Source organism: Carassius carassius, chromosome 35 (assembly GCF_963082965.1).
Source record: "Carassius carassius chromosome 35, fCarCar2.1, whole genome shotgun sequence".
NCBI classification, from domain to species: domain Eukaryota; kingdom Metazoa; phylum Chordata; class Actinopteri; order Cypriniformes; family Cyprinidae; genus Carassius; species Carassius carassius.
The window spans coordinates 15,410,980-15,426,576 of NC_081789.1; the positions used below are offsets into that span (position 1 = coordinate 15,410,980).

The window sequence follows — 15,597 nt, forward strand, 5'->3', positions numbered from 1 at the left end:
GCATCAAATCTGGGAACCATGGTTGGTTCTTCCAAAAAGGTGCTACAAGCAGTATTGAACATCTCGTTTCTCTCACCCGTTCTATCACCTGTGGAAGGAGGGAGACGGGAGGGAAAGCATAAAGTGGGCAGCACGGCCATCTCAGTGACAGCGCGCTTTCGTCCTTGGAAAAAAACGCGTGGCAGTGAGCGTTTTCGTGGGACGCGAAGAGGTCCACCTCCGCCCTGCCAAATCTCTCCCACAACAGCCGGACTGTTTGCGGGTGTAGAGACCATTTGCCCGTGGGAATGTTGCTTCTGGACCCAGATTCTGTAGCCCAGGCACATGAACTGCCCTCAGCGAGCGCAAGTTGCGCTGATCCCAAACCAGGAGGCTTTCTGCCAACCTGCACAGGTTTCGGGACCCGAGACCGCCCTGGCGATTTCTGTAGGACACCATAGACATGTCGTCCGAACGGACTAAGACCTGGTGTCCCTTGATTCGGGGACAAAAGCGCGTCAGCGCGTTCTCCACTGCCAGCATTTCCAGACAGTTTATATGTTGGAGCCTTTCCCATTCTGACCACAGGCCAAAGGACGGTCTGCCCTCGAGCAGCACTCCCCATCCCGAAGTGGAGGCGTCCGTCGTCACCATCTTCACTTTCGAGGAAGTCCCCAGGCTTACACCTGATTGGTACCAGTCGTTTGCTGTCCAGGGTTTCACCTTGAGACGCAGTCAACCAGATACCCACGCTCCGCGCGGTACCCGCGCTTTCAGCCAGAACTGCAGGGGGCGCATGCGGAGCAGGCCATGAGACCCAGCATCCTCTGACATTCTCTGAGCGAAACGGTCGCGCCGCAGCGGAGAGAACTCGCCGCGTGCTGAATGCCCAACGCGCGCTGTGGTGACAGCCGCGCCGTCATGGAACGTGAGTCCAGAGCTAAACCCAAAACAGTATCGTCTGACTGGGGTTCAGCGACTCTTCGTCCAGTTGACACTGAGACCGAGTTTCTCGAGGTAATCGAGTAAAACGGCCCTGTGCTCCACGAGCTCCGCTCGTGATTGAGCCAGAATCAGCCAGTCGTCCAAATAGTTCAGCACTTGCATGCCTCTGAGTCTGAGAGGAGCGAGCGCTGCGTCCATGCACCTCGTAAACGTACAAGGAGCTACGGACAAGCCGAACAGCAGGACTGCAAACTGGTATGCCTGGCCCTCGAAGGCGAATCTCAAATATCGCCTGTGACTTGACGCCATCTGTATTTGAAAATACGCGTCCTTCAGATCTATTGACATGAACCAGTCCCCTCTGCGAATATGCGCGAGGAGCTTCCTGGTCGTAAGCATTCTGAAACTGCGTTTCACCAATGCCTTGTTCAGCTGTCTTAGATCCAGTATGGGCCTGAGACCCCCGTCTCTCTTGGGCACTAGAAAGCATCTGCTGTACAGCCCCCCCTCGCTTTGAGCTTGAGACACAGGCTCTACAGCCCCTCTGCTCAACAGTTTTGATATTTCGGCCCAAAGTATGCGTGCTACTTCTGTTTTGACCGTGGTTTCGACGCGCGCTAAAAAGCGCGGAGGGCGTCGAAAAAACTGTAGCGAGTAGCCTCTCCTTATAATGCCTAGCACCCAATCCGAAACCCCTGGAAGCGCTGAACATGCATCTGCATGAATGGCTAAGGGCTGGATGCGAAGCGCTTCGGTGTGCTTTAACATGGGCGTTACGCCTGTGGCATTTGAGGCGGGGAGCGCGCTGATCACAGCGGGCAGATCGCTCCTCCTCGACCCCGTCCCGGCGCTTAACCGATTGAGGGAGGGCTGAGCGGGTCCCATGGGACTCGTGATGTCTGCGAGTAACTGTGGGCTGCAAGTGTGCACATTTACTGCTTTCGACTCGCTGTCTGCCTGGGCAGAGCGTACGTGCCCGGGTTTCGTTTTTACAGAAAACCACGTGTCGTGTGTGACATAGTGTTTGTGGGCACTGAGGAGTGGGCACGTTTACTATGTGGAGCGCGTGACCGATCTGAGTCGATCTTATAGGCGCGAGCCCTGTGTGCAGGGCTGTGCTTACATGTGGAGATGGGCACTGAGGAGTGGGCATCGTCACTACATTTATAGCACCATCGGCCATGGCCGGACGAACGTGCACGGGTTTCGTTTTTACAGAAACCACATGACGCGTGTGACATAGTGATTGTGGGCACTGAGGAGTGGGCATGTTTACTATGCAGTGCGCGCGATCGACTTGAGTCGCTTTTACGACTTGAGTCGCTTTTATGGGCGCGAGCCCTGTGTGAAGGGCTGTGCTTATATGTGGAGATGGGCACTGAGCAGTGGGCATCGTCACTACATTTATAGCACCATCGGCCGTGGCCGGGACACCAGAAATTACACCTCTTTTGGGAAATAACTGGGTAGCCGTGATAACGGTTTTTGTGTGCAGGCAAGCGGGCAACCGTACAGGCATGCGCATTGCAAAAGGTGCTGAAACAGTCACAATCCCTGGAACTGAAACAGCGGCGCGCTTAGGTGAGAGTTCGGCCGCGGCAACTCGTACACCGGTGCCTTCCTAGGATGGCTTCGGGGCTCCCGGCCTCACCGTAATCCTCTGCCGCGGTCCTCTGACGAGCCGCAGGAAGGCATCTTAAAAAAGACGCAAGCTCTTTTACGAGTGCGTGTCGCAGAGCGAACACACACACACGCATAAAGAACAGCTGGATATAACAGAATTGAAAGAATATGTGCGCCGGACAGCGCAGCAGGAACGGCAGTAGAAGGCGGCGAAGGCCAGCAGCTTCAGAATGGCTCGTCCCGCTGAGATGCTTCTCAGACGGCGCTTGCTTCCTCCGTGATCCAGCGATGCATGAGCTTCGCTGAAGAGATGAAAAATCAGGTGAGTCAGCCTTTTCGAGCTCCTTTTATAGGGTTAGGCCACACACGTTTCGGCGGTAAGCCTGCGCTCGATAGGCTGTGCACTTGCCGCAGAGCAGACAATGAGCGAGCGAGCCGTCTCGCCTATGGCTGTGTACTGCTGCAAATGTGCTTTACAAAAATTCAAAATTAAGGATAATTTTTTGCTTCAGTATTTCGTGAAAATACTTAGCTAAGACGCAGTACGAGAGAACTCTCGTTAGAGAACCCAGACTACTTTTTCTGAGATTTTAGAAGAGGCGTTTGTGATGCACATCATACAGTAGAAGACAAATGTTAGCATCCGATAATTTTAACTGTTGGAGAAAACTGGTTCATTTTAAGCTTTTTTGCTCTATTTTCATCTTCCGGGTTTAAAATCTACATTGTGTTGACGTCACAATTTGTGAAGTGGAAATGGACTATAGTACATCGATGACATGTCGGTGTCTATAAAATGATTAATGAGAGTGTGTGTTTTTATCCTATGAGAAGACACATTGCATAATTATACACTGTGACAGACATTTCAGACTGTGAGATGACATCACGTACATTAACTGAGAGAAACGTTCATGAATTAAAGAAGTGTGTTATACAACCCGAATTCCGGAAAAGTTGGGACGTTTTTTAAATTTTAATAAAATGAAAACTAAAGGAATTTCAAATCACATGAGCCAATATTTTATTCACAATAGAACATAGATAACGTAGCAAATGTTTAAACTGAGAAATTTTACACTTTTATCCACTTAATTAGCTCATTTAAAATTTAATGCCTGCTACAGGTCTCAAAAAAGTTGGCACGGGGGCAACAAATGGCTAAGAAAGCAAGCAGTTTTGAAAAGATTCAGCTGGGAGAACATCTAGTGATTAATTAAGTTAATTGATATCAGGTCTGTAACATGATTAGCTATAAAAGCTTTGTCTTAGAGAAGCAGAGTCTCTCAGAAGTAAAGATGGGCAGAAGCTCTCCAATCTGTGAAAGACTGCGTAAAAAAATTGTGGAAAACTTTAAAAACAATGTTCCTCAACGTCAAATTGCAAAGGCTTTGCAAATCTCATCATCTACAGTGCATAACATCATCAAAAGATTCAGAGAAACTGGAGAAATCTCTGTGCGTAAGGGACAAGGCCGGAGACCTTTATTGGATGCCCGTGGTCTTCGGGCTCTCAGACAACACTGCATCACTCATCGGCATGATTGTGTCAATGACATTACTAAATGGGCCCAGGAATACTTTCAGAAACCACTGTCGGTAAACACAATCCGCCGTGCCATCAGCAGATGCCAACTAAAGCTCTATCATGCAAAAAGGAAGCCATATGTGAACATGGTCCAGAAGCGCCGTCGTGTCCTGTGGGCCAAGGCTCATTTAAAATGGACTATTTCAAAGTGGAATAGTGTTTTATGGTCAGACGAGTCCAAATTTGACATTCTTGTTGGAAATCACGGACGCCGTGTCCTCCGGGCTAAAGAGGAGGGAGACCTTCCAGCATGTTATCAGCGTTCAGTTCAAAAGCCAGCATCTCTGATGGTATGGGGGTGCATAAGTGCATACGGTATGGGCAGCTTGCATGTTTTGGAAGGCTCTGTGAATGCTGAAAGGTATATAAAGGTTTTAGAGCAACATATGCTTCCCTCCAAACAACGTCTATTTCAGGGAAGGCCTTGTTTATTTCAGCAGGACAATGCAAAACCACATACTGCAGCTATAACAACAGCATGGCTTCGTCGTAGAAGAGTCCGGGTGCTAACCTGGCCTGCCTGCAGTCCAGATCTTTCACCTATAGAGAACATTTGGCGCATCATTAAACGAAAAATACGTCAAAGACGACCATGAACTCTTCAGCAGCTGGAAATCTATATAAGGCAAGAATGGGACCAAATTCCAACAGCAAAACTCCAGCAACTCATAGCCTCAATGCCCAGACGTCTTCAAACTGTTTTGAAAAGAAAAGGAGATGCTACACCATGGTAAACATGCCCCGTCCCAACTATTTTGAGACCTGTAGCAGAAATCAAAATTGAAATGAGCTCATTTTGTGCATAAAATTGTAAACTTTCTCAGTTTAAACATTTGCTATGTTATCTATAGTTCTATTGTGAATAAAATATTGGCTCATGTGATTTGAAAGTCTTTTAGTTTTCATTTTATTAAAATTTAAAAAACGTCCCAACTTTTCCGGAATTCGGGTTGTATGTTTTGCTTTGTAATAAGAAGTAAGCACTTGTTGTGCATAACCGTTTTTATAGCTCTTTGACACAGCCTGTCAAAAGGAAAATATAAATGCCACAGAATAAGCCTTAAAAGTTCCTGGAGGTTTGCAATGCAGAGTGCAAATGGTTGTGCATTTATTTGTGTTTTTAACTCAATGGGAGCGAAATGAAACTGTCTGAACGCAACTGTGTGTGCTGTCTGTATGCGCACCACACACAGTTTTTTTAGCATTTTTTAAAAGTGTGGTGAAAATTAACCATTGCTGAAATGGGGGGTTTCATGGCCCTTGTTTATTGTTTATTGTCCAAATAGTGTGTGTACATTTTTGACTGAAAACTTATTGTGAGACACTCAAAGACGACATGAGACGAAACAAAATAGCAAAAGACATCCCTCTGAATGTGTTTGTAATGGAGTCCATGAAATGAATGAAATTTAAAGCCGGGGTTCTCAACGAGGGGGTCGTGGCACACTAGGGGGCCTCAGTGATCCTCCAAGGTGGCCGCGAGATGGACTAAAATGTATTTAAATTATTATTAATTAATTATCCTATAATTGTTTAATGTCATTATGAATGTGTTAAATTAAAATACAGCAAGCCTCATCACACTATTAAATACAGACTGAATGGCAGCTCAAACTTCCAACCGCTGCATGCAAACTCAATCTCTTGGCTGCATGGAGGCAAACCATATAGCTAATGTAAAGGGTAAAGACAATTACAGTAATAATAATGAACTTGCGCATGCGTAATATATGACACTCTTGTATATCAGAGTCATACATTAGGAAGGCATTATTGATTCACAAACTATGCATGCTCTCAGGGCTCTGATCCTAACCGTATTTTTGTATGAAATTTCAATATATTTACATAGTTGTCCAAATGAATGTCCTGGGTGTTACACAGAGGAAGATCTTGTGAGGCTCAGTGGTGTTTATGCATATACAGTATGAGCATCAGATGCACTTTAACTAAGGAACTGTTCACTGATCCCGTCTTTGTTGAACCGCCTTCAGATCGATGGGCTTCAACAGATTTAGAATGTATATTGCTGTATTTTTCATTTGAATGAGATTTTTTTTTAAATGGATTCAAACAGTAAATATTCAGTCAGTCCAGTTCAAAGGGACAGGTTTAGTGAGTGGCTTTTGGGCCTGTTGTCCTGTTTGGTATGGCAGGTTCACTTATTTAAGAAAAAGTAGTCTGACGTTGTAAAGAATGTCTGAAGTAAAGAATTCAGGAACTTTAAATCTGTATATGTATATAGATTATTTCTGGTAAAAATATCAATGCAAAAACTGTAAATACACTACTGTTCAAAAGTTTTGGGTCTGTAGGATTTTTTTTTTATGTTTTCAAAAGCTCACAAAGGCTGTATTTATTTGATTAAAAATAAAATAAAAATAGTAACATTGAGAAATATGATTGCAATTTAGAATAACTATTTTAATATATATATATATATATTATGTAATTTATTCCTGTGATGGCAAAGCAGAATTTTCAGCAGCCATTATTCCAGTCTTCAGTGTCACGTGATCCTTCAAGAAATTTTCTTATTTATTCTGCTATTTAATATTTTTGTGATTTTTTTTTTTAAGGATTCTTTGATGAGTAGAAAATTTAAAAGACCAATTTTTACAAAAAAAACAGAGATCTTATTTAACATTATAAATGTCTTTATTGTCACTTTTGATCAAATTAATACATCCTTGCTGAATGAACGTATCCATTTCTTCAAATAAATAATCTTACTGAGCCAAAACATCTGAATTTGTCAAACAAGCTACATTTAAAGACAGATCATCTCCAAGAGGATTTTATCAGTGAAAAACAGACCAAAAGGTGTCAGCCTACTAATTACAGAACCACTGAAAAAAAATGTAATTAATATATAAATGTGTAGTTCTTCTTTATAAATAAATAACTTGATTAACAAGTGAGTTGCTTGATGACTAGTTGAATAACTGAAAAGCAAGATTCATTACCCATATCTATTTACAAGCCACTCAAGTCATTTGTCAGAGACCTACATATTAAATCTAACATCAGACAAGTATTAAGTCATTGTCTGATATGGGCAGAGATGTGCTCGACCAGCACAAACACATTTCAAAACACAACTGAAGCAAAGACAAATTACCATTCTATGCCAGTCCTGGCATAATGGGTTTTCATAAAGAAATTTTCTCTTCTTTTGTACAATCTGAAGTAAATGATTATTCCCTAACTAAGACTGACCTAGATAAACAACCATGTCAGGAATGTCTTCTCCTTTCCCTGATGAAAACAACAACATGGCAGTAGAAATGAATTACATGGACACAAAGCAAACATTTTATTCTGAGCAATACTGCAAATCTGACATATCATAAATCCCAAACTGGCTCCACTGCCAACATCACATTTAAGAATTGGAGGTAAATGGAAATGACTGTTGTCTCATTTATCTTACATCAGGGATAAAGTAAAGTCACTATATTAGATGAATTGCAGGGTCAAAGAGCACCTTCACTGATTATGTGAACACATCTTAGCGTTAAAGGCTAAGGACATCACATCTCACCACAATACATAGTGGGTCTGTCATTTTTCTGATAAATGGCATATGACTTTTACTTTGAGTGCTAGTATATACTCCTCCTATCTCTTCTTATTCTAATATACTTAATCCAAACTGCCATTTAACCTGAAATTATTTGGAGGAAAAATAGTGACAGTGTGATTGAAAAATGTTTCAAAATAAATTCAATCCACAAACCAAAACCGAATGCTAAAAATGCTGTACATGGCATATAAAAGCACAACAACTAACCATTATTCATTAGCAACACAAAAGGTCTTAATTAATATTCAAGCATATAAGCCTGTCAAAGAAAAATAATTAAATCCAGAGCACGAAATGTGATGATAATTATTCAGGAGTAAAAAAAAAAAGAAAAGATCCAGTCCAAAAAACTGAACTGCATATAAATCAGTCCGAAGCCGGATGTTTTGAAAGTCTACTTTTGATTGCTGCTTTAATACTGAAACCATGATTGGTAGACTGGTTATCCTTGAGTGGTGAATTTCTTCAAGAGGGGACATGCAATCAGATTTCAAACTGAATGTAAAAACATATGCCCCTCAATCAAGCTAATTTAGCAGGGCTGTTTGTTTGCCTTTGCTTGGCATTACTTGTGTCAGTCTTGCAGGCAACAGTTAACCAATGCTGAATGGCTAGTGTTATACTTCTATAGCAACAGGAATGATCTGTAATTCCCACTTCAGTCTTCTTAATGTTCGAATACTATCGATCTAGCCTGCATTAAACAGTTATGTACAGCGACCAGTAAATGATCTAGAGACAAACTGAAATCCAAGGGCACCTCACTTCACAAAGCGGGAAGGAAAAAAAAATCACTCTCTTTTTCAACTGAGTACCAAAAGTACTCAAAAGTGTCTGCAAAGCAATGTAAGGATTGTTAATAGTGGTAACTGTGATGTCATGACAGTTGTAACACTTTCCACACAAATTTCGAATATCACCGAGAAACAGATAAACATAGCGACACGTAATTCTGTCATGTGACACTACATTTACATATTTGCATTAAAGCCCTTTTTAACAGCTCCCCAAGTGAAGGATACTTATTGAAAGACAAAAACAGCTAGAAGAACACTCATCAAAATGCTAAAAATAAATGTAAAGTGGCAAATCAGAGGTTGTTGGGAATGTATCGAGTGGATCCAACACAATCTCTTAAGGAAACGTCCCTCAAGAGACTTTTATCCTGCACCACCAAAATGTCACTCTTAAATCATACGACTTTTCAAAGGACTTTTTTCAAAGATGTCATTCTACCATCATATTCATCTTGTTCAAGAGGATTAAATTACCCAAGGCTAAACTTTTAGGGTAAAAATGAAAAACGTGTCATCATGTGGTCCGAATCCTGTAATATTTTGTCTTCTGTGGGACACAAAGGAAGTCTGAGCTGGTCTTTTCCATACACATTTGTCAGACACAAGCACATTGCTTTATACGGTCTTCTGAAGCCATAGTGTTTTGTGAGGAACAGACTGAGATTCATGCCATTCCCTGCAAACCTCAGCATAAGCTTGTAGATTCTAATGATGCAACTAACAATTACTTTGATAACCGATTACTCTGTCAAGTATGTCTTCAAATAGTGAGATATATAAAGACACATTTCATTTTTTTCTTCTATGTGAACTATGCAATACACAACCTCATCTCATGATGAAAATGTAGCTGTGGGAACTTTTTCGCAAGATACGAAATACATATAGCCGCTTACATTACGTTACATATTCATACTGAGTGGTGCTTAAAAAGTGTTCGTCCCCCCCCCCCTCGGAAAAGATGAACATACATATGGTACATATGTGACGTTGGTTTCGTACGTGTCACTGCAGTTCTGACTTTAAATTTCTGTTGAGTGGCGCTATACCAGTAACTGTAATTTAAAGTAAAGTACCATCTGCACAACACGTAAACCTAACCGATAGTATGAATAACAGCTAATATGATATAAAAAAGCATGCCGTTTTAGCTTGTTTCAAGTCTCTCATCTTTCAGCTCTTTCATTGAGAGTTATGTTTTTCATGGGATTCACACCCAAGAATTCCGCATCCTAAGTTCAATTACGTGCTAGCGAGCAAACTCGTTACGTATGGAAAGCAAATCATATGGAGCTTTAATAATAACTTGTGTATAAAATCCATTACAAGTGCTTAAGGTTTTCCCACCTCTAGTATTAATTTCTGTCGGAAACTGCAATGATATGTACATTACCAATATACTTAGCATTTTGCGGAAAAAAAAAAAGGTCCCACAGCTATGTTTTCATCATGAGATCAGGAAGGCTATTTATTATGTATATAAAAATGTATATGAATAACACATTCTAAAACTTGTACTCAATAATAATGATAATAAAAATAATAAATTGACTTTATTATTTTGATTTTGATTAACTGTTATTCATATGCAGCCATTAAATAAAAAAATAAATCAACAACACATTTATTTAATGTAATTTATTACAACCCGAATTCCGGAAAAGTTGGGACGTTTTTTAAATTTTAATAAAATGAAAACTAAAGGAATTTCAAATCACATGAGCCAATATTTTATTCACAATAGAACATAGATAATGTAGCAAATGTTTAAACTGAGAAATTTTACACTTTTATCCACTTAATTAGCTCATTTAAAATTTAATGCCTGCTACAGGTCTCAAAAAAGTTGGCACGGGGGCAACAAATGGCTAAAAAAGCAAGCAGTTTTGAAAAGATTCAGCTGGGAGAACATCTAGTGATTAATTAAGTTAATTGATATCAGGTCTGTAACATGATTAGCTATAAAAGCTTTGTCTTAGAGAAGCAGAAGTAAAGATGGGCAGAGGCTCTCCAATCTGTGAAAGACTGCGTAAAAAAATTGTGGAAAACTTAAAAAAAAATGTTCCTCAACGTCAAATTGCAAAGGCTTTGCAAATCTCATCATCTACAGTGCATAACATCATCAAAAGATTCAGAGAAACTGGAGAAATCTCTGTGCGCAAGGGACAAGGCCGGAGACCTTTATTGGATGCCCGTGGTCTTCGGGCTCTCAGACGACACTGCATCACTCATCGGCATGATTGTGTCAATGACATTACTAAATGGGCCCAGGAATACTTTCAGAAACCACTGTCGGTAAACACAATCCGCCGTGCCATCAGCAAATGCCAACTAAAGCTCTATCATGCAAAAAGGAAGCCATATGTGAACATGGTCCAGAAGCGCCGTCGTGTCCTGTGGGCCAAGGCTCATTTAAAATGGACTAATTCAAAGTGGAATAGTGTTTTATGGTCAGACGAGTCCAAATTTGACATTCTTGTTGGAAATCACGGACGCCGTGTCCTCCGGGCTAAAGAGGAGGGAGACCTTCCAGCATGTTATCAGCGTTCAGTTCAAAAGCCAGCATCTCTGATGGTATGGGGGTGCATAAGTGCATACGGTATGGGCAGCTTGCATGTTTTGGAAGGCTCTGTGAATGCTGAAAGGTATATAAAGGTTTTAGAGCAACATATGCGTCCCTCCAAACAACGTCTATTTCAGGGAAGGCCTTGTTTATTTCAGCAGGACAATGCAAAACCACATACTGCATCTATAACAACAGCATGGCTTCGTCGTAGAAGAGTCCGGGTGCTAACCTGGCCTGCCTGCAGTCCAGATCTTTCACCTATAGAGAACATTTGGCGCATCATTAAACGAAAAATACGTCAAAGACGACCACAAACTCTTCAGCAGCTGGAAATCTATATAAGGCAAGAATGGGACCAAATTCCAAAAGCAAAACTCCAGCAACTCATAGCCTCAATGCCCAGACGTCTTCAAACGGTTTTGAAAAGAAAAGGAGATGCTACACCATGGTAAACATGCCCCGTCCCAACTATTTTGAGACCTGTAGCAGAAATCAAAATTGAAATGAGCTCATTTTGTGCATAAAATTGTAAACTTTCTCAGTTTAAACATTTGCTATGTTATCTATGTTCTATTGTGAATAAAATATTGGCTCATGTGATTTGAAAGTCTTTTAGTTTTCATTTTATTAAAATTTAAAAAACGTCCCAACTTTTACGGAATTCGGGTTGTATAAAAAATAACGGTTGCACTTTATTTTACAGTACGTGTACTTACATGTACTTATAGTGTACTTACAGTGTATTTATCTAAGAACGTTCTGGTAATACAAGGTAACTACATGGGGTAAGGTTAGGTTTAGGGGTAGGTTCAGGGTTAGTACCTAGTTATTAAATAGTTATTGTAATTACTATAATACGTACATAGTATGTACATGGGGAACAGGACTGTAAAATAAAGTGTTACCAATAAAATATAACATTTAAAAGAATGTCCATTCCACTGTACCTGATTTTCTTTCATCAAAGAACCTGAAGGGAGACCTTAGGACTCGATTTTAAAGTTTAAAGCTATTTTAGGCTAGTCTGAAGTCTACTCCCTAAAACTAGAGTCTAACTTGGACAGATCAAATGATTCATCTTGTGATGTGAGTTGAGAATGTCTAGGAGCAACATTTTGGTTGTGCAGGATAAAAGACAATGATGTTTCTCCTTTGAGACCACACTGTGTGGATCGCTGGTGGGTCCAGTAATAATTCCACTCCCCTCTGCTGTGGGTACTGAGCACAGTGGTACATCAGCCTGAAATCAGTCTGTAAAACTGTCTTTCTCTGGATCTAAGTGCTTCTTTGATTGCTTACTGTTGATTAAACCACCCAGGAAGAAATCAAGGCATCCTCTTGACTCATTGATCTTCAGCTGTCCTTGGTGAGCTCAGTGTTTAAAAGAGGTATGCTAACATCCTGCTTCAATAACCACCATGTCTTATGAATATGTCAAGAACCAATCTGGAATTTTAATTTTCTTTTATAATTCATGTTATAACATTTCTTGCATTAAAGACACACCACTTGATGTCAGTATAAAGTATAAGAACACTAGAATTAAGATATTTTTCACATACACAACAATTCAAAATGTTTCTTCAAGAGCAAATTAGCATATTAGAATGATTTCCAAAGAATCATGTGACACTGAAGACTAGAGTAACAATTCTGAAAATCCAGCTTTGTCATCACATTACATTACGTTATTTAAAACTGTAATAATATTTCTCAATATAATTTTTTTTTATAAATTAAAAACAGCTTGGGTAAGCTAAGAGAGTTAATAAACAATGAACACATAATGTGTTCAAAGAATAATGAATAAAATCCAACAGTAATTATTACAGCTTATGAATTGTGCTACTCACCCAGATGTTGCCATCTTGATGGTATGGTTTCCAGTTCCTGCCTGTGTCACTGTAGAGCAGCCGGTAACGTGTCGTCCAATCAGAGCTGCTATATCGACCCTGCGTGGCGATGGCTGTGACCTGTTTCCTGCTTCCCAGGTCGACCTGCAGCCACTGGTAATGATCACTGTCCAGCGGAGACCAGCCCCCAGCACCTAGAGAAAGTGCACAATACTCACTACCATGTTGTATTGATCTAAAGTCTTTGTGGCTGTGTCACGAAGGGGCTAGAGAAAAACAGAACAGGAACAAGTGCTGTTGTGTTTTTTGTGTAAATGTTATGTGCTTTTAAAGGTGTTTTTTTTTTTTTTTTTTACAAATTAAATGGGTCGTTCTCTGCAGGATAATCTACAAGACTGTTGTAATTTAACAAAGATCAGCTGAAATGGTGTTGTTCCAGAGGAGCATCTGTATTTTTCTGTTCTCGCTTCTCTAGGAAGTCTAAGAACAGATTGTCTTACAGATGTTTTATCTGTGCTTTTAGCTGGAGGCTTTTGGACATTTGTTAAAGGGATATTTGAAGGATCATTAAATGTCATAAATCCAACCATTAATATTAAAGAAACGACCCCTTTTCAAGCACATGGTTCCATTCTAGCACGTAATGCCTACTTCTCACAATCCAATGCAAAAATGTTTTCTCTTTGAATATATCTTTTTTTCTCTCAAAATACACAATATATAATTCCCCTAATAACGTTTTATTTTATTCATTATCAAGATACCAAGAGGGAAACAGAGTTAAAGAACTAAAATTAGAGACGCAAAGTGTGGAGAGAAGTGATTTTTTTAAAACCTTCTGAATTATGAGAAGAATATTCTTATTGTGCATCATTTCCAAACTAGCTGCAAGTAGGCTAAATGTTTGGACATATTATTTAACTGTGGATTTTAAAATAGGTAAACTGCTAGTTGCAATATTAGCCTTATAGAAAGACAAAAGAGTAATACATTTTATCCCAAAAGTGGTAAATTGACATCTTCACCACAGAATGTTTTGGAAATTGAATGACTGCTATATATACTGCTAGACATTGTTAGCAGACAAATTAAACTAGTGAATCTACAGGAACAAAATTGCCCATAGTTTAAGAGAAACCCAGATATAATCACCATGTGATTCAATAGTGAAATCAGTCTTTCTTTCTGTATCTATATTGGTATGAAATAGACATATTCATGAAGCTTAAACTTTTAGAAGTACATTCCGTTTATTTAGTTCCTAGCTTCACACTAAACATAGAGCACGATTGCGCTGACCGGCAACACACTGCAGACAGCCAAAGGGAGAGTCAGAGTGAGGACATAAAGTGAGCGTCAGCAGTTAAGGGTGTTCAGGGATCAGTACAAGACAGAAGCTTAAGAAAGTGTAAGAGAGCCAGGGGACATCCACTCCACCGCCACCTGCCGCCGAGGCAGATGTTCTGAGGAGATAAAGAGAGCAAAAGTAGGGCACTGGAAGGACACCAACAGCCCAGAAAGAGGAGAATAAAACAGACAGCAGAAGACAACAGCTCCTAAAGTTATTACGGTCCAGACTAAATAAATAAAAAACACTTGATGACTCTGATAAAACAGGAGAAGATAGAGCTGAAGAGATGAAAAATAAATTGCATTATGTTGGTCTAAACCCTGCCTGATGGGATACCTGTGTAGCCTTATAGATGTAGCATGTAGGACTTTGTGATGATAATGCACCTAGGCGATGATAAATCATATGGCATAATTTTTGAATAGTTTACCATTTGCTAGTATGCTGACACTAAAAGAGAGAAACTCGCAATGTGATTTATTCTGCACAATTTGGTGATTTGTTTTTGTATTGTGTTCAGTCACTTGACAAAGTTAATCTATTTGATGATTTCTGGATTCAAATATAGATGTTCAAATGCAGGCATTATGTTTTCAGTATTGGTTTCTAATACAAGATGAAAGAGATACAGACAGCTGTAGGCAAAGTGCTACAGGCAGGCTGCTACAGTATCAATGGAGGTTTGCTGTACATTAATCACAGAGGGATCTGTTTGACCTCATAATTAAAATTCTGTCATTATGGTTTTATCATTTTCATGCTTGAAGTTTTGCCTTAGTAATACATTTTCAGTCAGGGAAGAATATACATTATCGAACTTCAGCCACCAGTTAGAGTTAAAGAAAAAGTATGTAAAAGATCTTCAGATTCTAAACATGAATGAATTTCTTTAATCCATGAAACAGAAAAAGGATATAATTAAAAGTCGTATTTATATAGTCAGCACAATTTCATGATTTTGAAAGTTGTTTCTTATGCTCATCAATGCCACATTTATTTCTACCAAAACTAAAATTAAAACAGCAATATTGTGAAATATTATTACAATTAAAAATAACCCTTTTCCATGGAAGCTTGTTTCTGCGACAGGATAAAAAAATGATCTCAATTCAGACTTTTCCCTCACAATTCTTGAGTTTAATATTTCACAAACTATTTTCAGAACTGCGAGATATAAACATGCAATTCTGAAAAAATTTAATAAATAAATAAATAATAATAATAATAATAATAAAATGGCTTTGCAGTTACCTTTGATCAGTGTGTCCTTTCTCAATAATAATAATAATAATAATAAAAACAAAAATTAG

The 15,597-nt window shown here is 39.7% G+C and overlaps 1 protein-coding gene across 1 annotated transcript in view; it reads right to left on the minus strand.

Moving 5' to 3' along the window:
- Positions 1-15,597, minus strand: part of LOC132115626 (contactin-associated protein-like 2) — a 455,893-nt gene that overhangs the window by 273,379 nt on the left and 166,917 nt on the right. Inside the window, exon 3 of the mRNA XM_059524041.1 lies at positions 12,937-13,130. Coding sequence (XP_059380024.1) covers positions 12,937-13,130 — 194 coding nt within the window. The remainder of the gene's footprint in view (positions 1-12,936; positions 13,131-15,597) is intronic.